Here is a 27,183-nt window from a genome sequence, read left to right as displayed (position 1 = left end):
GTTAAATGGACTCGTGTCTATTTTGTCAAATAGGCGGCGGGCCGGATGAATTACTTTGGCGGGCCGGCGGGCCGTAGATTGCCGACCCCTGATTTAAACTTTTAAAGCAATGGTATTATTGTCTATCGCCCGAAAAGCGAAAGACTTCATCTTATTGTTTTAATGTAATGGTTTAATTAAACTATGTAAGGTTCACGATTATCATTTAAACTATTTAAGGTTCACGATTATCATTTAAACCATTAAGGTTCACGATTTTTTTATTTGATTTTTTTATTTTAGGTTCACGACTCACAAGAATTTGACGAGGTCGATGAAACTGCGCCATCCGGTGAGTGCAAACTTTTCTAAATTTATCTATTTTTTAAGTTGTGCATCTGTCGTGCATGTTATACAAGAACTAAATTATGCATATATACTCTTTTTTTAAAAATATCTGCTCTCTAAGTGTTTTTTTTGTTTGAAAATATACACCCAATCTAGATATTAATTTAACTTGTGTGTTTCCAGCTTTTTTGGCGGCGACCAAAAAAGCGTAGCTATTACAGCGAGGCTTAGTTTGGTGACCCAAATCCCTTTATGAACAAAATATAAGACATTAAACATGATAAATTTGAATTTAAATAATTTTAGCCATGTCTTAGTACATGATTGGGATTCATTATCAAGATGTTAATAACCATGAGTATATACAGTACACGGATCTGTAATGTAGCTTGATAATGAATTGCGTTCCACCTTTTAAGGTGATGTTTTGATTAATTTCTCAGACACATTAACATTAACTGGTGATGATACAAGTTTACTTTTAATTCAGCTGCAATAAAGGTAAAATTTCGTAGAAGTTAGTTGCCGACCCAACCAAATCAAATGGGGACCCAATTTAGACTCGCAAAGCATGGGTTGAGAAACACTGGTTTAGTCTTCAATATTCTAGCAATATTTTTTTTAATTCATTTAATTTAAAACCTTTGTGTTTCAATCGTTTCGAACATTGCTTTCTGTCATTTTCCCTCTTTCTACAAAGTGTTGCTTTGGCATTACAAGATTTATTTATTTCCAGAACCAGTAACTTCAGCCGAAGGGTCTCCGCTCAAAACCAAACAAGTAGCGGCAGTAGCCGGTGCGGTAAGTCGATACTAAATGTGATGTCGGTCGGCTTATGCATGGTAGCAACGATTGTTATAATATAACCAAATATTTTTTATATTTTCACTTTAAATTTAATTTCCGCTAGACGTCGCCGTTTCTTCATTCGGCATTATTAAACGTGTTTTTAGTGTATAAATAAGGCTGTTGTTTTTACGAAATAAACCACCATTGGGTATCAACAGGGGCGTATCCAGAAATTTAAAAAGGGGGGGGTCCCGAATTTTCAACTTGGGGAATTCCCCGTTTTTCCGTCTGACGTTAATGACGTCGTAAAATAGTGACGAATATGACGTCATAAAATAGCGATTGTGATAACGTCATAAATAATAAAAAAGTCATCAGAAACGAAACAACCGATTAACTTCCAGCAAAAGAGAACCTTTAGACGCAAAACTTACATTATAAAACACGCAGCTTTGGACGGTGAGTTTAAACGCTGAAAAAACGAACAAAAAACGATATTATCACCTACGAAAAGGGGGGGGGGGGGTCCGAACCCCCAACCCCACCCCCCCACCCCACCCCCTGGATACGCCACTGGGTATCAGTATCTAAATAAGCATCGAATATTTGAAAAAACTTGCACAGCAGTAATTTACCTTATGGTAGCCGCATTACAACAACAAATAGCGTTCGTTAACCTAAACTCCGCGTAAGGTTTGTTTAGCTTTTCAGTGTTCACGTACCATAAGTGGTGGGTGTACTACAGGTTAAAAACAACTGCTTATTTAGGTGCTATATGCCGTTGTGAGTATAAAACAAGAACTGTGACGCTTCCTTTGGTTGTTTTTATGATCAAGTCGATGAAACAACACAATATATATGTGCTTTGAATTCTAGAAACTCACCTTAAATTCCAAAAACTCTCATATAGTTAAGTGGCTGGCCTTTAGCCCCTCATATCGCGTCCTGATAGGCTGTTTTTACGAAATAGTTTTCAGCTCAGTATTAATAATATAAAAATAAAATTTAAGTCCCACTTTCGTCCAGGCTGGAGTTGCAGCAGGTGCAGCGGTGGCATCTGGCGAACGACCGAAAACCGCTTCAATTAAAAAGAAGCCAGACTTTGAACAACAATTCCAGAAAAGCAGAGCCATGGTAAATCTATTTATTTGCGTGCGCCTGTCCGGTGAAAATTAAAAAAAAAAAAAATTGCTGAAGGCTTAAGCTATGCGCCTTCCCCCCGATAGAAGAATCAAAATAAACCTTGAAACAAAATGTAGCTTGTTCGTGTCTTACTGTGTGTTTTTGTGTAAAATACATGTCTGGTAGCTTTCATGTACATGTGTGTGTTTGTGTGTGTTTGTGTGTGTGTGTGTGTGTGTGTGTGTGTGTGTGTGTGTGTGTGTGTGTGTGTGTGTGTGTGTGTGTGTGTGTGTGTGTGTGTGTGTGTGTGTGTGTGTGTGTGTGTGTGTGTGTGTGTGTGTGTGTGTGTGTGTGTGTGTGTGTGTGTGTGTGTGTGTGTGTGTGTGTGTGTGTGTGTGTGTGTGTGTGTGTGTGTGTGTGTGTGTGTGTGTGCCTATGCGTTTGAATCCCAACAATTAAATAGACTGAAGACTTCAGGCATACGTTGTGACTCTTTACTTTCCGAATTTGTTTCACCGGCAACTAATTTACCTTACTTAAACTATACTAACCTTAAAACACAACATGACTTGCATGTGTTCGTGTGTGAGCGCGTTAAAATCTTTGAGATAATTTTTTTAAAGGCGATGCCCTTTTTTAAATTTTCTATAGATTCCTTAAAACAAAATACTTTGCGTAAATTTATTTCGCGAATCAAAATATAAACGCATGGCACGATATATACGAACTTGGGTTTATATAGGACACCAAAACCTATATATATATTTTGATTTTTGTGTTTTATAGGAATTTTAACGCATTTTATTTTTGTCCATGTCCCTTGTTCAATTAAATTTTCCTAAAGTTTCACTGAAAACCTTGACGTTTTAGCTCGTTCAAGCCAAGAAGGAAAACGACAAGATGACGAAGGAAATCAAGGCTCTTCAAAAGCAGATCAAACAGGACTCAGCGGCGCCACCCACCGGTGGAGTGGACAAGGACAAAAAGCGAATGGAGAAGCAGATTAAGGTTGGTTACCTCGGTTGTTGTTTGGTCATCTTTAAAATTCAGCGCGTATTGTCTTTGGTTAATTGGGTTCAAGGATCATGGAAAACGTTGCACGTTATGCGAAATCTGTAAGTAGAATGTGACATAGGAGTGTCCGATAATATCGGATCGTAGCCGATACCTGATACCAAGTGGTAGTATCGGTACTTGTCCGATAATATCAGATCGTAGCCGGTACCCGATACCAAGTGGTAGTATCGGTACTTGTCCGATAATATCGGATCGTAGCCGATACCCGATGCCTAGTGGTAGTATCGGTACTCGTCCGATACTGGGATCGTACCGATACCGCCCTAGTATCGAACGAGCACCAATACTACTACTTGGTATCGAGTATCGGCTTCGATTCGATATTATCGGACAATCCCTAATTATATTTATTCTTTTTGGGATTAATGTGTCTTTTTTTTTGCCTGGAAATTTTTTTCTTTTGTTTCTTTGAGGTTTTACGTTTAAAGTTGGAAGAATAATTTACCGTTTCACATCCGAATACTTGCAACTTTTAATTTCCGGTCTCCCGTAAAATTACGGCTTTCCCATCCGTCGCTGAGCATTGCAAGCCTTGCGGGAAATCAAAACCCGCCATTAGCAGAAAATAAAACCGACGCTAATCCTGTAAACGAAGCGACTTGTAGCACTCGCCAATCGCAAAGGGCGTATTTATTTGCTTATACTGTAACAGTATGTCTCTCTCGCGCCAATAGCTCTCAATTAAAACACGTTTGTCAGAATTCCGCTGCTCGCTCTGGCCAGATTTTAAGCTCTTAGAAGTGGCCTCTTCTTGAACGCGCTGCTTTTTATTACCTTGGAGCTTTATAAGTCGTGTGTGTGATTCTGTGGGTAAAAAGGGTGAAATTGGGGCGGGTTTTGTTCGTTTTATCCTTGCTTGTTTATTTGAACACTTAACAAAGCATAAATCCCGATTTTACCCAAGTTTTGTGACGTTTTCCCTGTTTAGTATCAGTGCTGTAGCAGCCTGGGACTTCATACCGGCTTGTATACCTGAAAAGTTGTTTACCTTCGTTTGATCAATCGATGTAATTTAGAGTTTCTCAACCTGTGGGTCACGACCCAAAATTATTTTGCCTTTTGATTTGGTGCAGTAGTTCATATGGTTAAATTTGTTTCAAGGAGGTAAAAAACAGAAATAGATTTTCTGTATCTGATTCAGCATTCCCGCACCCCCTTGGAACAGTTGTCACCAGAGTTGAATCAATCACATTAATTCAGTTCATTTACAATTACTCCCTTAAATGTTTCAATTACATTACAATTTAAAAAAAAAATGTAATTAATTATATCAATTACAATTTTCTGCATCGAAACTTCGTGTTTTCTCCAATATCAATGTATTGAGCCAAAATTTTAGCATACTACAATTAAAATTGGAATTACACAGAATGAAAATGTCGCAATTACAATTGATCAAATTCTGATTGTCACCCCCGGTTAAGAAATCCTTTTTATTTTTGTAATTTTATTTTTATACATGTAACTGATAACACATTAACACAATACCAAAATGTGAGTCAGTTTTACATTTAACTTAGCAAATAAATAAATTGCAGTAATACATTGTCTGTGGCTAATTCTGCATCCCCGCAACCCCCTGGGAACAGTTATCACCCCTGGTTAAGAAATCCTGCTCTAGAAAGTTCGAGAACAACTGGTTTGTAGCGCGAAAGCCACATTTCCCTAAAAATCGGCCAAAAAACTGGCCGTTTTAACTCGTAATGCCGCAACCAGTCATTATACGCAAAGGTCAGAGTTCACCTGGCCCGATGCGCTAAGGTCACATTTTTCGCGTTCTCTGTAATCTCCCCAGGAATGCGCCGGCAAATTGCGGCTTGCGTTTTCCGGTAATGCGGTTAAAGCGGCGGTTCGCCGAAAAGCGGTCGCCTTATCGCACTTTTGCCGCTTAACCGTGAAAGTAGGATGAGCGATAATAACGGATCGGAGGCGATACTTGATACCAAGTGCTATTATCGCTACTCGTCCGATACTGGGGCGGTATAAGTGCCGATATGATAGTTAATACAGAAATTTTAGCCATGATTTGGGAATAAACGCAACGATTTTAACTTATAAGCTGAATTTATTAAAACATTAGTAGGTTTGGGTGTAACTTAACTTCTGAACAAAAAAGGAAATGGTTACGTAACAATCTGGAAAACAAACCCTAAACGTTTTAATTTGGTCTATTTTTTCTGTTTGAGCATAGTAATGACGTCATTTGGTATCGGATCAGATCGGGATTCATTTTTGTCTAAAATCGGTATCAGAATAAAACGTCAAGTAAAAGGTAATTACTTACCTAAAAGACTGTAAGGTAAAGTCAAGTCATTTTTAAACAGCGACTTAAAGTGCACTTAAGTCATTGACTCAAGTCATTACAACACCGAGGGATTGTATACATTTCACATCCCCTTAAAAAGAAAAACCTCCCTAGTTAGTTTTACATAAAAACGCCGCACAAAGTTGCTCGACTAGTTTTCAACGGAGTTTAGCCGTTTAAGTTCATCCTCTGTGGTTAGTTTGTAGCCGAAGCAAATGAGAAAGGCCCGTTGGTTTTTGGGCCGCTCGCCACCGCATTTTTGCCACACCCTAAACTCGCTGATGCATTCCGGTTTGACAAGAGCTCGTGCGCTGTCTATGTGATAAGTTCTCGTAAGTTTTCGGGCATTTTTGCATCCGCAGCCACGCCTATGCCCATTACTTATTTCCATTAGCGTTATATAAAAGTTTTAAGTAGGGATTCCTTTAATTCGATACCAATGCACGATTTGTTTTGTCTTCAAAGCTCGACAGACTAAATTACGTCATTTTTGCTACAAAAAAACATTTTTGAAATCTAAGCGTTTGTATTGTTTTGAACGTTTGTATTGTTCTCAAATTTGCTTTAACGTTTAAGGTGTATTGTTTTGAACTGTTACTCACTAATTTTTCGGATTTTTTTCAAATTGAAAAACGTGTAGACATTTGAATGGCTTAAATAAGGATATAGGTTTGGTAACGAATATATAGCGATACTGCCCAAGTATCGGACAAGTAACGATACTACCCAAGCATTGCTATCGGTTTCTATACGATAATATCGGATTTCCTTAGTTTTAAGTCCACATTATCTCGTCCTAAATATCACCTCTTATATCACCCAAGTCCAGGTGTTCAGACAAATTTTATGTGGCTGTATTTAAAAAAAAAAAAAAAAAAGCGTGAAAGCGATATTTTTTGTCCGTCGACATTCATTGTCAACTGCAAAAAAAAAAAATTTTTGCTTTATTTTTTACTTTGAAAACGTAAAATACGATTGCTTTGGTCAAAAACTAACGCGATCCGAAACCAAATTACGTAGGCTTGTAAATCGTGACTGAAATTCCGATAATATTTGGTATAGGATCGGCCTAGTATAGAACGAGTACCGATATAGTCACTTGACTTCATGTATCGGCTCCGATCCGATATTATCGGACAAGAACCGATACAGTCACTTGGCATCGGGTATCGGCTCCGATCCGATATTATCGGACAAGTACCGATACAGTCACTTGGAATCGGGTATCGGCTCCGATCCGGTATTATATTCTCAAAACATATTTGCAACTGCTTATTTTTTTTACTGGCGTTTCTCTAGCGCAAACCGTTATAAATATTTATCTGACCGCTAAACCAACGGGTCTTTGCGCAAACGGTCAGTTTCTTTACAACTATGCGGTGTTTATTTTTGCAAGGCGACCATTCCGTCACATTAAATGACCCCCGTGCTTATCGCAAACCAGCAAGAACGGTTTCTTTGTCCCCCTATAGAGCCCGCAGTGTGACGGACTGATGATTGATAACGGGGTGATCAATCAATGCCTTTTTGCGACAGCGATCTTTTTGATGTGAAAAACTCGTTGGGTGATTTTTGCTTAGATAATTCCAATTGTCTTTCACCGTACCGGTTTATTTTGCTAAAAAATTGCCTGGATCAGTGGTGCCCAGTTTTTATTTACCTTACCGACCTAATTTAAAAGCTTGAAACACTTGAGTGTCCCAACAGATTTTTAAAGACAACAATCAATTTAAATTTATGAAATTAAGGTACAACAGTTTCCGTTTTTTTATTATAATATCGGAATAAAATGTCCAGTAGCCCAATACTCACGGTGTACAACGCAAAGTCAAGCATTCCCGCCAAGTGGCGCTAAAGAGAGAAACGTGTACGTTAAAGACAAAAGCTTAACATCTTTTTCATATTTTTTTGCTTTTATTTTTTACTTTTATCTTTGGCCGGAACAAAAAACAACTCCCCAAGCCAATGATGGTAAAAATAAATAAAGATTTATTCGAAATATTCGAAATGCTGCCTACTTCTGTATGGGCTTCGATATTCACTTTACGTCCAACTACAACCTCCAAGCATTATCTTAAGAAATATTCGAAACGTCAAAATGCTACGTCTGCATGGGCTTTGATATTCTCACTACGTCCAACTCCCCGCAAATTCTTCGCAAATTCCCGTAAATCGACTTAAAACTGAAAGTGGCCAATAAAAGGAGCCGGCCGCCTTAACAACTGGCCACTTTGAAGGCCGTGGCCTCAGCGGCGAATGGTACGGTTTTGTGTTTATGTTGATATTTGCGTGAACCGTAAGACACAGCACATTAGCTGACGGCCTACGGCCTCTTATGGGCGTGTCCGCTATGGGAGCATTATGGCCCGGCCAACTGGGCCGATTTAAAATTGGCCGGCTCTCTTTTTTAGCCTATTTTGTGTTTTGTTTATACGTGTCCCCTGTCCATGTTAAACACTTTAAAAACGATACCGATTTGTACAAAGTTACGATAATCAAATTAAACTTAAAAGGTTGACTGTTGTTTTAAATTAGGATAGTACCCTGGTATATATTGCATATCCACCAAGTTAAAAAACTTCGTTTCTATAGATTTGGTGTTCTGTCTTTTGAGACTTCCTTAAAAGTTTTAATGACTATACTATATTAAGTTAAAGATACAGAACTTAGAAAAAATTAAAATGGCTAATTATAACGCATTCATTCATGTAAATATTTCTTTTGTTTGACATTTTATTTTATTTTGTTTGACATTTAATATTTTTGGCATTTTTTATGATCAAACTGCGGCACTGACTGTAAATTTGTGATGGGCCTAACCCCAGAAATTTCATGCAACACCGACAAATCGATAAAAATTGTTATTTTTGTAAAGTAAACCAGTGATTCTCAACCTTTTATGTACCGTGACCCCTTCCATCGACTTTTAACCACTTGTCCCCCCCCCCTACGTATTAAGCGAGGCCTCTAAAGTCATAACGAAATGCGAAAACTTAAGAGTAACTATACTTAATAATTAAAATATTATATGGTCGTGCTCACAAAGACTGCTCCGTAAAACCCCAACATAATAAAGATTTACATGATCTGTATACACTATACATATAACCTACTCGCACGTATAACACATGTATTCTATACAGGGATTTATTTGAATTACTAAAAATCGCCTTCAGCTCTTTAAACGACTGGAGATCGACCGATATCACGTTTTTGGAGCGATGCCGATATTTTTTGTATATGCCTGGAATATATAGTCGGAAGTTGAATTAATTGAAAAATACCAAGCATAATAACATTTCAGTTTGTCTACGTATATTTATAAAACTCTTATGTTGCATACTAACTTAAAATCATGCTAAACAAATGAATGCAAAAAAAATAGGTAATTTGTGAAAATTTTGGGTAAACTATGTAATATTTTCGTAGTAAATAGCGGCCTAAATTTACCGGCCTATCGATAAAAGCAAAATCCCGGCCGATAATATCGGTAAACTGGAATATCGGTATATCTCTAAAAATGACGTAACCAGTTTGCACGAACATAGGAGAAGAGAGTAAAAACACACTCAACAAAGAGTACCTGGCAATACATTGCCATCCTCCCAAAAGAAACGTGTAATGTGATGTTGGTATACAAAGCTTTGAAATTGCCAAAATGCTGCCACGATGTGTGGTTAAGGAGAAATTGTGCGAGATAACCGGCGAAATTTACATCATAGAACTCTTTATTGTCTTGCTTGCGGCAAAAAGCATTCTCACGATTTTTTACGTAACATAATCGGGCTTTTGATAAGCTTGTAACGTCTAAGTAAATTGGAAAACTGTTTTATCAGGTTCAATGGCGAATGCAACGTTTTTTTTTGAGTTAAAACAGATTTTTAAGGCAACAATTTTTTTTATTCAATTTGCATGAAACTTTTTTGTTTGAATGTAAGAGATGCCATCACCGCAAATTCACAACCACACATTAATAACAGCAATAGTGCGGGGTTAGACTGCAATAAAGCTTTTTTTGATGCCAGAACAGCAGTTTCTCACAACACAAAACTTTATCAATTTTGCATGAAACTCACTTTTTTGAGATAAAAGAAACACGAAGTTGTCATGTTATAAAAATTCTTAAACTTTATCGATCTGTTGTAAAAAAGTTTAAAATTTTGTTGTGAATTTGTGTAAAAAAGGCACAGAAAAACGACAATCATTGATTTCGCCGAATTTTGTGTTTTCTATCAATTGGCTTGCCGTGGTATAATTTTAAGTGAAAAACTCGGAAAATTCAAGATATTCCGAAGTCCCAGCTATAAGAGAGAGACATCACCAAAAATTCAAACCGACACCAAAAAAAATCAAAACACCATCATTTTACATCAACACAACAGCAAAACAGCAACAGCAGTAGTGCCTTGCATAGAGTAGAATAGAAGCTTTTTTTATGCGAAAAAAGAGAAGTTTCTCATATCAGAAAAACGCAAATGCAGTGATTTTGTGACATCACCACAAGTTAGCAACAATACCAAAAAAAAATCAAAACACAACAGCAGCATAGTGCCTTGCGTAGAGTGGGACCGTACGTCTCGGCGCTGAGGTAACGGAGCCATTCGTGCTAAGACAACGCGTAACACAAGCCGCGCCCGCTCTTGCTCTGTGCTCTGCACCAAACGCGTTATCAAAAAACATAAAATTGTCGGGTAAATGCACGTATCTGTAATGTAGCCTATAATGAAGTGCAAGCCAAAAAGGTCGAGTAGATCGACATCATCTTGATTAAGACTCTATGTATGATATTCAGTTAATGTGACTGAGAAGTAATTCAAAATATCACTTATAAAAGTTAGTACAAAATTGAATTGTCATTTGTTGAAATATCTTGAAATTAATCGATTTGCTGTGAAAAAAAGTTGCGAATTTTGTTGTAAATTTGTATAAAGCAAGCACACAAAAAATTGTTTTCTGCATTAGTGTTTTCTATCAATTGGCTTTCCGCCGTAACTATAAGAGGTGACATCACAACAAATTCGAAACAACACAAAAAGCATCAACACAACAGTAACAACAGCAGTAGCCTATAGTGCCTTGCGTAGAGTCGAATAGAAGCTTTTTTAGGCGAAAAGAGAAGTTTCTCAAATCAGAAAAACGCAAATGCAGTGATTTTGCTGTACATTGTGTTTTCCATTAATGGTAACTATAAGAGGTGACATCACCACAAGTTAGCAATAATACCAAAAAAATCAAAACACAACAGCAGTGTAGTGCCTTGCGTAGAGTGGGACGAAACGTAAGGCATCGGAGCCAGCCCGTGCTAAGACGAAGCGTAACACAAGCTCGCGCGCTCTTGCTCTGTGCTCTGCACCAAACGCTCCATCCAGGCCATCAGGGCCCCCGGGCTACTGACGACTCGATGCCTTGTTTCCGGTATCGCGCCTGTGGGGAGAGAGGAGTGACAGGCTCCCCTCGCTGTGGCCATTTGGGCCCGATTTTTTGGTGCCAAGGCCGAATTTGGGTCTCTTATGTTTTGCTCTTTTTTCTAGCGTTTCAAGGCAAAAGGCTGCACTTTTTACCATATTTATGTGAATTGGAATGATATTTAACGCTCTTTTTTTGACTTTGGCGTTTATTAAACCTGAAAATGAAATAATTACAAATCTAAGTGAGAAATGACAGTCTTATTGGCCTCTTTGGACGTTTTTTTTTCCTTTTTTTCTAGCGTTTTTGGACTAAAATGGCCGCACTTTTCGTTAATATATGTTTTAGACCGATTTTTTTTAGTTTATTTTCGTTTGTTAAACGTAAAGATGCGTACATAACACATATTGAGTGACAAATGAAAGCCTCCCTGTGGCCTTTTGGACCGATTTGTTGGTACCAAGGCCGACTTTTCGGGCCGTTTTGGGTGTTTTAGCGTTTCAAGATAGATAAACGTTGAACTTTGCAATTTTTCTGTGATTAAGAGTTTATTTTTTCGCTTTTATCGTGAATTAAACGTAACCTTACAAATTTTGAGTGAAAAGCGACAGATTTTGTGGCCTGGGCTGCTTTATTTGGTTTCAGGGCCAATTTTTTCCCCCTTTTTTTCTTCTTTTTTCTTGCGTTTCAAAACTGGTAAAGGTCGCATTTGGCGGTTTTGCTGTGTTCAAAACCGAATTTGAACCCGCTTCAGACTTAAAATGGTAAACTACGCAAATGTGAACGAGAAATTAAGCCATTTAGGCCTTTTTGGCCGTTTTTCTCACTTCAAGGCCGATTGTCTTCACTGTTTGCCTTTTTTCAAGCGGTTAAAAGGCCAAAAGCCGCATAGCTGATCCGCACAATCATTAAGTATATCAAGATGTAGTACTTCCTTGATCTCTTATACATTTTTTCTTAGTTTTGAGCTTTTTTTCCTTTTTTTGAAGTGAAAAAGGTGCGTGTAGTCATCTAGTAGCTTTCACAACACAATCAATAGATCTATTGAGAAAAATCACCCACTTGATTTTCAGACCGCTTTGTTCAGCTAAGCACGAATTTTGAGCTGTTTTTCTTTTTTCTAGCGTTTCAACTCTAAAAAATACCACACTTTTTCTGTGTAGAAGGCCGTCATTCAAAGCTGTTATTCTTTCTTCTTAGCATTTAAATTTCTTCGTTTTTTTCTCTTTTTGTCTTAGCATTTGTTTCTAACTATTTTCTCTTGGTTTCTTGTTTTGTTTCGAGAGTTTCTTTCGTGGAAAAGGGGCGTTATCTTTGTTTTCACGTGTTTTGCATTAAGCCTTACTTTGACCTATATTTTCCTGCCGATTTTAAAGCTTACCACAGGTTCTTTATGTGCCTTTTTCTTGTCAAAAGAAACGCGCAGTCATTTAGCCGGTACCGAACGCGTTTTTCAATTTCCTTGGTACTTCAAAAAAGCGCACAGTCACCCTTATTTAAACGTAGTGCTTGGACTTTTTAGGAAACGAGCCATTTATTCAAATGCCGGTTTGGCGTCCCTATAGCCTGGTTGATAAAAATGCAAAATCATGCACTAAGCCATTTCCGAACCCACTTACTCAATTAATAATCTTATTTTTACACGTATGTTACAAAAATGCCATTCTGTTTAACGTGTGTTTCGGAAAAATGTAGTATTTTACTTTTACATGCAAGTAAAGAAAATTAGCCAGCACAATCTTTGAGTTTAAGGCTGTGAGCCGATACAAAGTGGTAGTACTCGCACGATACTAGTTTGATATCGGTACCATTTCGATACCAAATTAGTATCGGACGAGTACTACCTTAGTTTGCCATACACGGGTTTTCTCATTATTTTCCATAAAAATATTCAAGTCATTATTTTATTTAAAATCGACATGTCGCTGTTCAAGACTTGCATTTGTACACTGATGATGGCCTGACGTTAGTGAACAGCGAAATGTCGATTTTATCGAATATTATGGTTGTGATAGTAAAAAAGACAGTTTTAGAAAAATATTTTTGTGTGTTAGTTTAGGAAACAAAATGACCCAGTTTTAACAAAGGGGGCTCGGAACGTCGCTAGAAAGCCGCTTTCGAACGGTCCGACTGTGACGTCACAGTGCACCGCGCGCTATCGCATTCGCGAGGAAGTCGGTAATTGTCGGGATTGTTGTGGGGCGCGATCGCCGCGACATCGCAGCGTTTCGCCCGCGGAAGGAAACGCGAACGGCGGCCGCTGATTGGCCTTCGCCGATGACCTTGCGAAGCCTGAAGGTCAAATGCGCCGTCCGACGGAAACACGTGGTCGTTTCTCAACAAGCGAATAACTGCGCGAGCACGCACTGGACGCGTGATCCTTTCGCGAAATCTATGACCTCATCATTTTTGTTGCCTTTTTTTGGCAAGGAAAAATTGTGGCGTTCTTTTTTCATTTTTTTTCAAGAATTGGGGTAAATTAACTTTATTACTCGGTTGGTTGCTTTTGTTTCTTTTATATATATTTTTTTGGCAAATTTATCCTTATACATTTCTTTCTTCCTTTTACAAAGCTTATTGTTTGTAGAACTCCTTTCAAAAGTAAGCCCTATAACAGCAGCAGCGCTTTGTCTATTAATATTCACAGCAAACAGTAAAAACTACTGCTAGTGTTCGTAATCACGCCACAATTATGTTTTGCTGCATTTTAAAAACTCACCACATCACGTAAAACCACCTCGAAATTTGTGCGAAATAAACTATTGGGAATCAATGTGCTGTTCTCCGTTTAAAATATTACCGTAAAAATACCACCGGCACCCCAAACACATACACAAGTTATCATAAAAACGACTTGGCTCTTTTATCCCCCGCTAAAAAAAATTAAGCCTCTAAAAAAACTTTTTTTTTTGCTTTTTGCAGTGAACAGTAAAAAATGCTGTTGATCTGTAATCAAGCGCCTCCAATCAACTAATTTTACTCTCTCTAACAAAATAAAAAATACTTCCGCACGATGGCGCTGTGGCGCGCTCTATGTGACGTCATTTATCGGTGCGAATCGTTGTGAGAAGGGCGGGGTGTGGCCGACAAACGGCGGGAAGTGTACGTCAAATAATCAACTTGTAGGCAATCGCTCAAGCTGACGTGTAAATGGTGATTTTAGGAAGTCACGCATTTTTTAACGATTCACTTTTCGCAATTTCGCGCCACAATTTGATCTGATTACTTGGGGAAAATGATGATTTTTTTAGGATTGAGGAAATGATGGTTTTCTTTATTTTTGCGTTGAAAGTTTAGATCCAAAGCGTGATCTAAATCAGTGGTTCCCAACCTTTTGGTTCTCGTTACAACACCCTTTTTCAGTTTTCAAAAACTTGTTCAGATTTTCTTTTTATTTTTTGATGTAGCCTACACCAAACATATGAACAAATATCTAAAGTTACGGCTTACGCATACATCGTACGCATTGATTTATTAGAAAGCACGAAATTAACACCATCCACCCTTTATTCACCCCTGTCGGTTTGTTTAAAAAAAAAACGGTAATCTAAATAATAACGACGCGCCTGATTTTATGGAAAGGAAAATGATGCTAAGCAATCATCAAAATGATGCTAAAATCAACGCTAGGGTATTTTGCGAGTTTAAGGCTTTGAAGCTTTTTGCAAAGAGACTTTTGTAATACAACTCAAGTTAAGCAACGTAAAGCTTGTATGTGTAAATGTGTAACTAAGTTCCAAAGGTTGTGAGATCGAATCCGTGCGAAGGGACGCTGTTTTGCAAGTTTAAACAAGCAAGGAACAAGGAAATTTTACTATAAGTTTTAACAAAATCGCATCTTAATCGCGTCATGAATTTTTTTTCAAAAAAAAATTGATCAATTGGCGCCCAAATTTTTGAACGAAATTTAGAATTTTTGAAAACGTGATAACAACGCAAAATGCCTTCAAAAAGGCTTACCAACATTTCCTGTTTTTTTAATGAGGTACAACTTTCTATATTTTGGATATTGTTTTTAAAATAGAAGAGCCGCATAATACATATTAAAGAGTCGCATGCGTCTTAAAACGGTTAATGAGTTGATTTGATCTTTCGCAGCGTCACTTTTTGTCGTTGGGTTGATTGCAAAACTTTAAAAACAATCGCCAAAACGCAAGAACTGCGTGCGTTTGGCAAAAAAGCTACCGCGCCCTGGTGCATTGTTGCGTCATAACTCAGCGGCGAAAGGGCGGAGGAATTCTAAACCTGCCTAGAGAGAGAAAGTTAGAGAGAAAAATAGGAAAAGAAAGAGAAAAAACAGAGTTATTAAACGTGAGAGAGTAAAAGAGAAAAAAGAAAACAAGAGCGAAAACAAAAAAGAGAGAAAATAGACAGAGTAAAAGGTAACAAGTTAAAGAGAAACGAAGAGAGAAAGAGTTAAAGAGAAAGAAAGAGAAGCTGCCACTGAGCGCAAGAGAATAAAAGAGAATAAGAGAGGAAGAGCCAGATAGAGTGAGAGGGAGAACAACTGACGGAGCTCTTTGGTTCTGCCGCGAGTTACATCGTTGCATCGCGGCGCTTTGCCCCCGGGCCAGCAAACAAACAAGAATGCGGCGCCGTCATCTCGCCGGTGTAAAGTTGCGAGCTTGGAGCGACGCAAGATTTTGCGCGGCGGAACTGGTTTGGCCGCATTTCGGCCGCGTTCCGCCGCGAAAAAAGCGATTGCGTTTTTTTTTTTTTTCGAAAAGCGCAGGGTTGGAAACGCAAGCGTTTTTGTGTTAAACCTTGCGGAACATTGGAAACCTCACCTCAACAAGGATGAATATAAAATCCTTGTAAAATACTTTGCATTTCGTTAAATACGTGCGATTTAGGACTCAATTTTTCCTTAAATTCTGACAGTTTGTTAATCAACTATTAGAAATTATGTCCCACTACTAGCAATTCAACAAATAGCTGCCTCGCATATCAATTTAATGGAATTAAAAACAAATAGCATTAACACACTGGTTCGATTTTTGCTCCAAAATACCATGTGTATATAACATTTTTACAATATCTTCTCATATAGTGGTATTTAACCTTTTTAGCGTCGGTACCACTTCAAAAACTTATTGGATTTCGATAACACTGTTCGAAAACCTTAAAGTCACGACTTTTCATCAATTAATATAAGAACAACACCCGGTGGACATAATTTTTTTATGCTAACATTAAAACAAACAGTTAAAGAAATGGATACCACTGATTGTTTTACAGGCGGGCAAATTAAACATACTATGCATAAATGTCAAAATAACCAGTTTAAAATTCTAAAAAAAATATTTAAGGGTTCTTTACCCACTGGCCAAGGACCACTGCTTTAATATATTACTATGGAGCGAAAACGTGACGCGTTGTCCTTGACAAAATGTATCTGTTAGCTGCGTAGAAGCTGTGGAGTCGGACTCGGGACTCGACGGAGTCGGTTTGTTTTGCTGGAGTCGAACTCGAGACTCAAGTAAGCTACGTAAAACTACCCGAGCCCCGAGTCCGACGTGTTCAGTACTAAACTTCAAAACTGATAGACCGCAACTTGTAAATTGTAAAGGTTGAATGGTATATGATGGAATGTTTTTCAACCACGTATTGTGGATGGGTGAATTAAGTGTAACCTCTATTAGTGGTTTGCTAAACCTTGCCTTAGTTACATAAATTGGAGAAATACAGGCTGTATAGAGTCAGAGCCGGATTTAACAATTTAATAGTTAAATTTGGACAAACGTACAATATTCTTTGCACGGCTTGAAATGTGCCCGTTTTTGCGTTAAATCACAACTTGACTATTTATTACAAGAATTAAATACATTTTTTTAAAACCCTGAATATTTTTTTATAGATTTTTTTTAACTATTTTCTTCCTAATACCTAACGCCGGGTTACGAGTTCATAAAAAAATAAATTTAGTCGAAATTTCGAGCCCTGTAATGAGACCTGGCAGCCTGCCCGGAAGTGTTCATGTAGAAAGCTACCTACGAGTCAGTTCACCCGACAAGCGTTGGGGAGGTTTGTTGCAAAAAAAAACGAAAAAAACGACATCCGACGCACTTTTTTATAAGCAGCAGATTGCAGCGAAAAACGCCCGTCAGGTAGAGAAAAACGCAAATGCAAAGACGCCCTTTTATCTTTCGACCTGAGAAATATGCGACTTTGCGAGTTTGCGGGTTTTGCCAATCGCGTCATTTTTCTTGCAAATTGGGGGTTTCGGTTATAACTACGGCTATTTTTATTTTAACCTAAAAAAAAAATTTTTCAACTTTATTTTTATCAAATTTTAACTTTATTTTAACCTAACGAAATTGCTTGTTTGTAGAGGCCACAGTTCTTCCTTGAATTGATGGCAGTTACCCAAACATAATATTTTTTGTCGAAAAGTCAAGGTGTTATATGGATTATAAAAAGTGCGTCGGGTTTTTTGGCGATAGATTTAGATTGCTTAGGCATTTTTGTATTACAGAATGTCAGTAGGCTATCCCTAAAATCCAAACTGTTGATCTTCCAAAATTTTAAACTTTATTTTAACCTATAAACTTCTTAGAAACAGTCCCCTAGGTGCTGAAAACAACTTTATTCTTTGCTTCGTGGACAGACGAGGTCCTTAAAAAATTTTAACTTTATTGACTTTTGCGGGCCCTAGTTATAACCTTTACTACACTTTTTGCCGTCGGCGTTTTTCACGCCCCGGCAATAGACGTCCAGCTACATGCGTGTGAATTTTTACAACTACTTTTTTCTGACTCTGGTAACCGTTTGAAAACGTGAAAAAGATTAAAAATCCGTTTTTTTTATTTTTGAAAAAATAGTTATCCCCACTCTGTTGTGTGCATTTGTATCGTCATTCTTTTTTACTAATATTTTGTTAAATAACTGGCGGAGGGTAAATGTTTAAAAAAAATACTAACTTAAAAAAAGTTTGCAGTTTTTACGAATCGCGTATTTTTTTTGCAAATTGGCGGTTTCGGTTATAACCTGTTCTACACTATTTGCCGTCGGCGTTCTTCGCGCTTTAAACGTTTAGCGGTATGCGTGTAACAAAATATCTCTCATTTACAAAAAAAATTTCCACTGACCTAGTGTTTTCTCAAACATTTGAAATAATTTCTGTGTCCGACCACTTGCATTTTTTTTAACGATTTACGGCAATGAAAATGTCTCGAATAGAAAAGCGTCACTCGGCAACTGTGCTTCGTAACCGGGGTGCCAGTTTTAATGCGCAAGGGCTCCGAGAGATATTTCAAATTCCTCAGGATTCCAACATTTACTTCTTGATACAATTGTTTGTTTACGATAAAAAAGGGGAGTCTGGAAACTCTTTAAGACCCTGATATAATTAAACAAACAATATTTTGACCGTCACAGTGGCCATAACGGCAGCGGACAGCGCCGGCGAAATCAAATTATGTAAGACCAAGTTAAAAATAATAGAAGATTTTAAACAAAAATCAAAGCAATTGAACAACAAAATCAATTCAACAAACAAGAATAGCAACGCAACAGAGAACGGAGACTTTTGTAACTGGAATATTTGCCGTAAAATACAAACAGAAAAGGCACGACAAACAGAATTACGACGACACATATTACATTAAATGTAATTAATAGTGATGGCGTTTGTGAGATAAAGCGTCTTTTGTATAATGCGAATGCACACGTGTCGCTATATAGGTGACGTATTGAATAGTTCTGCAAAATTTTCCAGGGATAAACGCGGGCTTAGACACCTTGAAAAGTCAAATTATTTATTTAACTTCAATAGTTAAAATAGGCAAAACATTAAACACACGATAGTCGGACATCCTAAAAAACACAAAGTCGCAAACCATTTCTGTGATAAAACGTATCTTGTCGAAATCCGGGTGCGCGCGTGTTAATTAAAGGCGACGTTTTAAATAGCTCCGCGGCGTAAACTCCCCAGTGATAGTCTTGTTTCTTTAAATCCCAATTGTTTCCAGTTGCCGGCCAGTCAAAAAAATCAAATCAAAACCAACGATTAAAAATTATAAACTTGAAGTTTTACCAACAAATAATCAATCCCTCTTTATCAGATCCCGTAATATTGCGTCACCTATTGAAATTAAATTTCAGCGATGCCGTTTGATGGCGTTCTAGCGCAAACTGTTGTCTCAAGCATCAGATTTTGACCCGAGGGCCTAAAATTGCTACAAAACTGTCAAATTTTGACTTTTTTGGTCAGGAAGCGATTTTTTACGCGTTGGAAACCTTGACAACCCGTTACAGCGCTAGTTCCCTACAGAAATTATAAATAGTTCGCGGCACCCTTGCACGTATTTTTGCTGAGTGGTTAATTGTAACGTTACGATAAACGTGATTGAAACAGCACATTAACTGTGCAACAAGATTGAAAAAAAACTTGATTTTCGGAACTTTTATGGTACACAACAAATTGTATCAAGAAGCTTACCAATAGAGCAAAAAATGCAATCCTTAAGAATTTGAAATTTCTCTCGGCACCCTTTAGCGTTCAAAATGTCACCCCTAGAGCGCCGCGGCACCCCGGTTAACAACCACTGCGTTACAGGTCCTAATTTCGAAATGTGATAAGCTTGTTTGCGAAAAACGCCCACACGAATATTAAAACTAAGTAACGTACAACAACGGTCGACGCCTGCGAAACTCTTGCTGGTTTGCCTGACATTTTTTTTTCCAACCTGGTTTTAAATTGACAAAAATTTGCCTTTGTCTGCTTTGTTTGGCCTGAATGGCCTCAAGATTTAATTTGGTTATTTTTTGTTAATTTTGTGATATGAAAATACTTTAATCCTCAAATTTGGCCCAGTTTGAAGGTCTAGAAAAACGTTATAAAGTCAATGTATAGTAACTCTACTTGATTCTAATAAATATGAAAACATTTATTTTGGTTAGTTATGTACTAAATTATTTTCGAAACACTGTTAATCAGTCAATAGCAACCTAAATAAAACCACCAGTTGATTACAAATAAAAAAATCAGTTAATCTGAAAGTGAAAATAATAAACAGTTTACCACACTCTAGCTAATACTGCGGTATTATAAGATGAAAATACATTTCATTTCAAAGCCTTGTAGCTGAAATTATAATTAGAAACATTAAAAAAAGAACTATTTAAATAGATGTGGACCATTTCAATCATTTTATAATCTGTTGAACGGAAAATCGAAAGAACTGTATTATTTTTAGAAATCGTAGACTGGTTGACTTTTGTTTTCGACATATATGCTTTGATATTTAGTTCAATTTCAAAATCAGGAAAAAATAAAAAATTGAAAGCCAACTATCGACAAATCCACCATTAAACATTCTCTTAAAATGAAAAAAAAATAACGATTTATTAGAAATTTTTTGCTTTTAATGTTTAAAAGAAATCCACCTGAAAGTCTGAGTATTGTTTTCCAGTTATATATTTATTTGCTTTATAAAATCTTAACATACCAAACGTTCGTTACTTATGAATAATTGAAAGCAAGAACGCTGGTGATAAAACGGAGCGGTCACCTGGCTAATAGTCCGGGCAATAGATCATAACCTTTGGTCGTTTTGCAGCTCTAAGAAAGGCCATAAAACATCATTAAGGTCGGCCGGTGCTTTCGAATAGCAGAAGGTCCTGTCACCTGAATAACTTATAACTGAATACTGCATAACTTAGTTGTCCGAGGTCGTTTACTGTAATTTATGTCGAGTCATTGTAATAAGGACAGATGCTGTAAAACATGCTCAATTACTATTCTGATTGGGATCTTGATTATTTTCAGCTTTTTGCATTCGCAAAAATACTAAAAGTTCATATTCTAAACTTTCTCGCCTACATTTCCACAATTTCTTGACTGATATTAAGTCTTTTTGTTGCCGCTAATGACACTGATACAGCTTTTTTCATTAGTTAAGTTACACATGCTTTTCAGACCTGCCACATCACTAATATTAACAATTAACCATGACCGTTACGGTTAAAGTTTAGAATATTTCTTTTTATTTAAACTTTGCTGTTGCTTTACGATTCTTTCTAAAAATGACATTTGTTGCTTTTTAGTATATAAAGTCAACCCATATTAACAACTTCGATTAACGCGATGATTTAAATTAAAAACAAAAAACAATTTGTTAGATATCCACATAAAAAAATTGATCATTTTTAAAGTTTTCAATATTTTTGATCAAATCTGTTTTATTAAAACCATTTTTGGAAAGGCTGATTTCTTAGAAGTCCTACTACTACTACTACTACTACTACTACTACTACCTCAAACCAAACCATTATGACGTTAATAATGCATTTTGTTTTTTCCAAACGTCAACAAATAGTACTACATAGTACTACCTCAAATCATTATGACGTCAGAAATGCATTTTGTTTGTTTTTTCGAACGTCAACACAATGTAACCTACAGTTTATGAGCTTTTAGATTACTTTAGAAGTTATCGACAACAGTAACTATATTGCCAAATAATATATTAAAAAGCCCCAAATTCATCACTGTTTCATTGTACGAAATATATACATCATTTTACTGGTTATAGCAGAAAAAATTTAACCTCTTTTTTATTAAATTTAAGTTTAAATGTTGTTTTTTTCAAGGACCTTGAAAAGAAACTGGCCATTGAAGGTAAAAAGCTGGAACGCGACCAAAAGGGCGCCAGCGAGCTCAAGGTCACCTTGGACGAGACAACACGTGACCTCAATGACGTCAAGAAGAAACTGAAGCTGCAAGAACAAGAGGTATGTCTCTGTCTCGCTACATTGAATTCGGGACATGACTGCCATAATACGTCTCGAAATTATACTGACACCACAAACTTTGAATATATCTGACAACACGGGATTCTAAGATTATTGTCATAATCGCAAACGTAATTCGTAATCATACTTAACAGTCTGAGAACACACGAATTAAACGTTTAAACTAAATTGTTTTTCGTGATGAAATAGTTTTCGTAATTCTTTTTTTTCTCACTACCCCGACGCAAATTTACCCACAGAGCGTAACGTGATTTTAAAATCACATTATACTATGGCATCGTGATACCAAATTTTAAAACTCGCATGCTGCCTACCGACATGTTTGTAATATTTTAGACTATTTGACAAAATTACAATCAAACATTAGTTTTGGTTTGCCTCTGTCTTACTACATTGTCTTCGAGGCTCAATAGACATAAAACGACCAGAAATTATACCTGACATCACACAGCTTGAAATTTATCCGACAAATCAACTTTCTTGGACCATTTTCATAATTACAAATGTTGCGCGGCTTTTAACAGTCTGTCACGAAATTTGAGAACTGACGAATGAAACGTTTAAATTAAATTAAATTGTTGTATTTTTTTAACCTTGGTAGGCCTGTCACTACCCCAACGCAAAATTAAGCAAAATAACCGATCTTACAGTTGCCCACACAGTGAAACTCGCGTGCTGCCTACAAGCAATTTTTTATTAATTTCACTTCATTCGCCTTGTTAAATGGACTTTAAAAATGATACATTAGAACTTCTCGCCACACAATAAAACGAATTTAACCACTTCTTTAATTAGGACCAACCGCTTTGGATTTTACCAATAAAGCTTTCTTTTTAATGAATTTATAAAAAGTAAAATCATGGAAACAGCAAGATTAATCATCTTGATTTGACTTTGGCTTTTATCGGTAAGATGGCCAATTTTTAGCCTTAAAAAACCCACAAGTTTTCTTTGAAAAGTATTTGTCTTTAAATGTTTCTTAAATTGTGGGGAACGGATGTTATTCACAAAAAACTAAAAACTCGAAGTAAAAACATGCATCACAATAGATTCAGGATGTCCGATTATATGAGATCGGAGCTAATACTCGATTCTCAGTAGCAGTTACTCGTCCGATATCATGGTGGTATCGTTACTCGTCCGATATCAGGGTGGTATCGTTACTCGTCCGATATCAGGGTGGTATCGTTACTCGTCCGATATCAGGGTGGTATCGTTACTCGTCCGATATCAGGGCGGTATCGTTACTCGTCCGATATCAGGGTGGTATCGTTACTCGTCCGATATCAGGGTGGTATCGTTACTCGTCCGATATCAGGGTGATATCGTTACTCGTCCGATATCAGGGCGGTATCGTTACTCGTCCGATATCAGGGCGGTATCGTTACTCGTCCGATATCAGGGTGGTATCGTTACTCGTCCGATATCAGGGTGGTATCGTTACTCGTCCGATATCAGGGCGGTATCGTTACTCGTCCGATATCAGGGTGGTATCGTTACTCGTCCGATATCAGGGTGGTATCTTTACTCGTCCGATATCAGGGTGATATCGTTACTCGTCCGATATCAGGGTGGTATCGTTACTCGTCCGATATCAGGGCGGTATCGTTACTCGTCCGATATCAGGGTGGTATCGTTACTCGTCCGATATCAGGGTGGTATCGTTACTCGTCCGATATCAGGGCGGTATCGTTACTCGTCCGATATCAGGGTGGTATCGTTACTCGTCCGATATCAGGGTGGTATCGTTCCTCGTCCGATATCAGGGTGGTATCGTTACTCGTCCGATATCAGGGCGGTATCGTTACTCGTCCGATATCAGGGCGGTATCGTTACTCGTCCGGTATCAGGGTGGTATCGTTACTCGTCCGATATCAGGGTGGTATCGTTACTCGTCCGATATCAGGGCGGTATCGTTACTCGTCCGATATCAGGGTGGTATCGTTACTCGTCCGATATCATGGTGGTATCGTTACTCGTCCGGTATCAGGGTGGTATCGTTACTCGTCCGATATCAGGGTGGTATCGTTACTCGTCCGATATCAGGGCGGTATCGTTACTCGTCCGATATCAGGGTGGTATCGTTACTCGTCCGATATCAGGGCGGTATCGTTACTCGTCCGATATCAGGGCGGTATCGTTACTCGTCCGATATCAGGGTGGTATCGTTACTCGTCCGATATCAGGGTGGTATCGTTACTCGTCCGATATCAGGGCGGTATCGTTACTCGTCCGATATCAGGGCGGTATCGTTACTCGTCCGATATCAGGGTGGTATCGTTACTCGTCCGATATCAGGGCGGTATCGTTACTCGTCCGATATCAGGGTGGTATCGTTACTCGTCCGATATCAGGGTGGTATCGTTACTCGTCCGGTATCAGGGTGGTATCGTTACTCGTCCGATATCAGGGTGGTATCGTTACTCGTCCGATATCAGGGTGGTATCGTTACTCGTCCGATATCAGGGCGGTATCGTTACTCGTCCGATATCAGGGTGGTATCGTTACTCGTCCGATATCAGGGCGGTATCGTTACTCGTCCGATATCAGGGCGGTATCGTTACTCGTCCGATATCAGGGTGGTATCGTTACTCGTCCGATATCAGGGCGGTATCGTTACTCGTCCGATATCAGGGCGGTATCGTTACTCGTCCGATATCAGGGTGGTATCGTTACTCGTCCGATATCAGGGCGGTATCGTTACTCGTCCGATATCAGGGTGGTATCGTTACTCGTCCGATATCAGGGCGGTATCGTTACTAGTCCGATATCAGGGTGGTATCGTTACTCGTCCGATATCAGGGTGGTATCGTTACTCGTCCGATATCAGGGTGGTATCGTTACTCGTCCGATATCAGGGTGGTATCGTTACTCGTCCGATATCAGGGTGGTATCGTTACTCGTCCGATATCAGGGTGGTATCGTGACCGATCCGATACAAAATTATAATAAATATTTCATCAATGTGTGATTCAATGCTTAATGTTATCAAAAATAGTAGGTTAACAACCAAAGGTAACTAAACTTCTTCTACGCTAATGCAAATTCGGCCGAAAAAAAACATTTGAACCCTGAAATTTGATCTATGTTGAGAAAAGCAATGAAGTTATTAGTATCGCATCGCAATAAAATCCCCAATTTCGGACATCCCTAAAACAGACGGAATGTCGTAGAAATACGTTGGTATAAAAAACACATTTTAATTTTTTTCCGCAGTGCGCCTAACTGTGTTAGGCTTGAACGGTTCAATTTCATCCTTTTGGCATATTTGAGCACGCATATAGCTATAACGTCGGGTTGGTCAACGAAATACGGGGTATAGGTATCGGAATAAAATGTAAAGTATCGGACATCCATGAAACAGATAGAACGCCTCGAAAATTCGTTGGCATAAAAAAAAAAAATTGAAAAAAAAAAAACGAAAAATTGAAAAAAATAAAATAAAATTAAATTAAAAAAAAAAAATATATATAAAAATTTTAGAAAATAAAAATAAAAATAAAAAACGGTTTAAAATTTTCCACAGTGTGTTCAACTGCGTGAAGCGGCCGGGGCTGGAGCCATTGCCCTTCAGCAAGTCCCCGAACTCCAGAGCGAAGTGAAACAGCTGAGTTCGCAGAATAAGACGCTCACCGAGAACTACAATTCGGAGCGAATACTGAGGAAGAAATACTACAACATGGTGGAAGATATGAAGGGTGGGTTACAGCACTAGGTCGGCTGAATTCCTAGGGACCCCAGACATGAAACCGAGATAAGAAGAACATCAAATTCGGAATAAAATAAAGTTCAAAATAAGACCAAAACAGGGCTAATACTTAATAGTCGTAATAAAGTCTAAATAGGAATAGGGCTAAATCCGTCGGAATAACGCCTAAATGACCAGAATCAGGCCTATACAACAGTTTATCTAACCCCCAGCCCCACCCCTAAGTACATCTCCAACTGCCTTAATAATTTTAACTCTAACCCATTTTCTAACCCCTAAGTACATCTCTAACTGCCTTAATAATTTTAACTCTAACCCATTTTCTAACCCCACCCATTACCCACCATTAACCTCAAACAGAACCAAAAATCCGGTGCCAATTCAGCGGCGCCCTAACGAGACCAAAAGAGCCGATGCCAGACCCATGGCTCACGATCGTCGCATACCCTCTCCAACAGTTTCAGGCGTTATTTTAGCCATTTAGGCCTTATTTCTATGAATTTACGACGTATTTCGGAATATTAAGAGTGAAATAAAACTATGGCTCGGTTGGTTTTGCTGAACGACATAATTTTGATTTAAATCGTTTAAGAATTACCTTATTTTTGTCGAAATTAACGTCATTTTTATCAGGAATAAGAAAATAAATTTCGCTAAACGACCCAACTTTGATTCAAGTCGTTTTCGAAATTTCCAATTTTTTGTCGCAATTAAAATCATTTTATCAGGAATAAAAAAAACAAAAAAGTTTTTTTTTCGCAGGCAAGATCCGCGTCTACTGTCGAGTCAGGCCTCTCAGTTCGACAGAAAAGTCGAACAAGAACAAGGGAATAGTCCACGCACCGGACGACTACACTGTGAGGGTGGCACAGAACCAAAGAGACACCAAAGAGTTCCAATTCGACCAAATCTTCACCGAAACCAACTCGCAGGAAGATGTGTTTGAAGACACTTACAGGTGAAATTTTAGTTTGGGTTAGGGCAGTGATCCTCAACCCAGTGCTGTAAACCAGTGGTCTTCAACCTTTTTAACAAACGACCCCAATTTGAATTAAATGAACTGAGAATTTACACTGCGACCCCATTTTGTGTCAGATACAAATGAAAACATTTCAATTAATGGTGAAACTAAGTCACGAGTGAATATGCGTAAATTGTACACACTTCCAGAGAACTGTGGTTACGCATGTGCACTGAAACGGTTGCCTTTAAAAAGTTTTTTTTAATAGAAAAATCTAAATTTAACAAACGAACGAACACAAAAATTTCAATTTGTTTCAACAGTAAATGCATTGCATGCGATGGTTGCGCCTACACGCACTATCCGCTAGTTTTTGCAAACGCGGCTCCACTTTGCATAAGAATAATCGCATGTCATGCTTTTTAAACGAAATGAGTATTTCAATAACATAATAGACAGAGTATGGGGTAGGCCTACGTTGATTGCATAACATTGATTTGGCGGAGCAAACTCAGCATTTTTATGTATAAGAAACGAAAGCATGTCTCACCTACACGTTTGTTAGTGTGACGTCATCGTTAAGAAAAAAAATGCATAAATCGTAATAAAACAGTATAGAAATATGATGAGTTATGGCGACCCCACAAAAGTTTTAGGCGACCCCACAGGTTGGAGACCACTGCTGTAAACAAATCATTTTGAAATGACTAAAGTACCAGTCCAAGTCATTTG

The 27,183-nt window shown here is 38.0% G+C and overlaps 1 protein-coding gene across 1 annotated transcript in view; it reads left to right on the top strand.

Moving 5' to 3' along the window:
- LOC146158118 (uncharacterized) overlaps positions 1 to 27,183 on the top strand; it is a 71,101-nt gene that overhangs the window by 12,061 nt on the left and 31,857 nt on the right. Inside the window, exons 11-17 of the mRNA XM_083383794.1 lie at positions 283 to 331; positions 1,064 to 1,128; positions 2,143 to 2,250; positions 3,109 to 3,246; positions 21,620 to 21,760; positions 25,308 to 25,479; positions 26,253 to 26,448. Of these exons, the coding sequence (XP_083239920.1) occupies positions 283 to 331; positions 1,064 to 1,128; positions 2,143 to 2,250; positions 3,109 to 3,246; positions 21,620 to 21,760; positions 25,308 to 25,479; positions 26,253 to 26,448 (869 nt within the window). The remainder of the gene's footprint in view (positions 1 to 282; positions 332 to 1,063; positions 1,129 to 2,142; positions 2,251 to 3,108; positions 3,247 to 21,619; positions 21,761 to 25,307; positions 25,480 to 26,252; positions 26,449 to 27,183) is intronic.

This window comes from Ascidiella aspersa, chromosome 3 (assembly GCF_963924565.1).
Source record: "Ascidiella aspersa chromosome 3, kaAscAspe10.2, whole genome shotgun sequence".
In the NCBI taxonomy this organism is placed as follows: Eukaryota; Metazoa; Chordata; class Ascidiacea; order Phlebobranchia; family Ascidiidae; genus Ascidiella; species Ascidiella aspersa.
The sequence above is the reverse complement of the archived record's forward strand: the minus strand, read 5'-3'. Positions and strand labels throughout refer to the sequence as shown.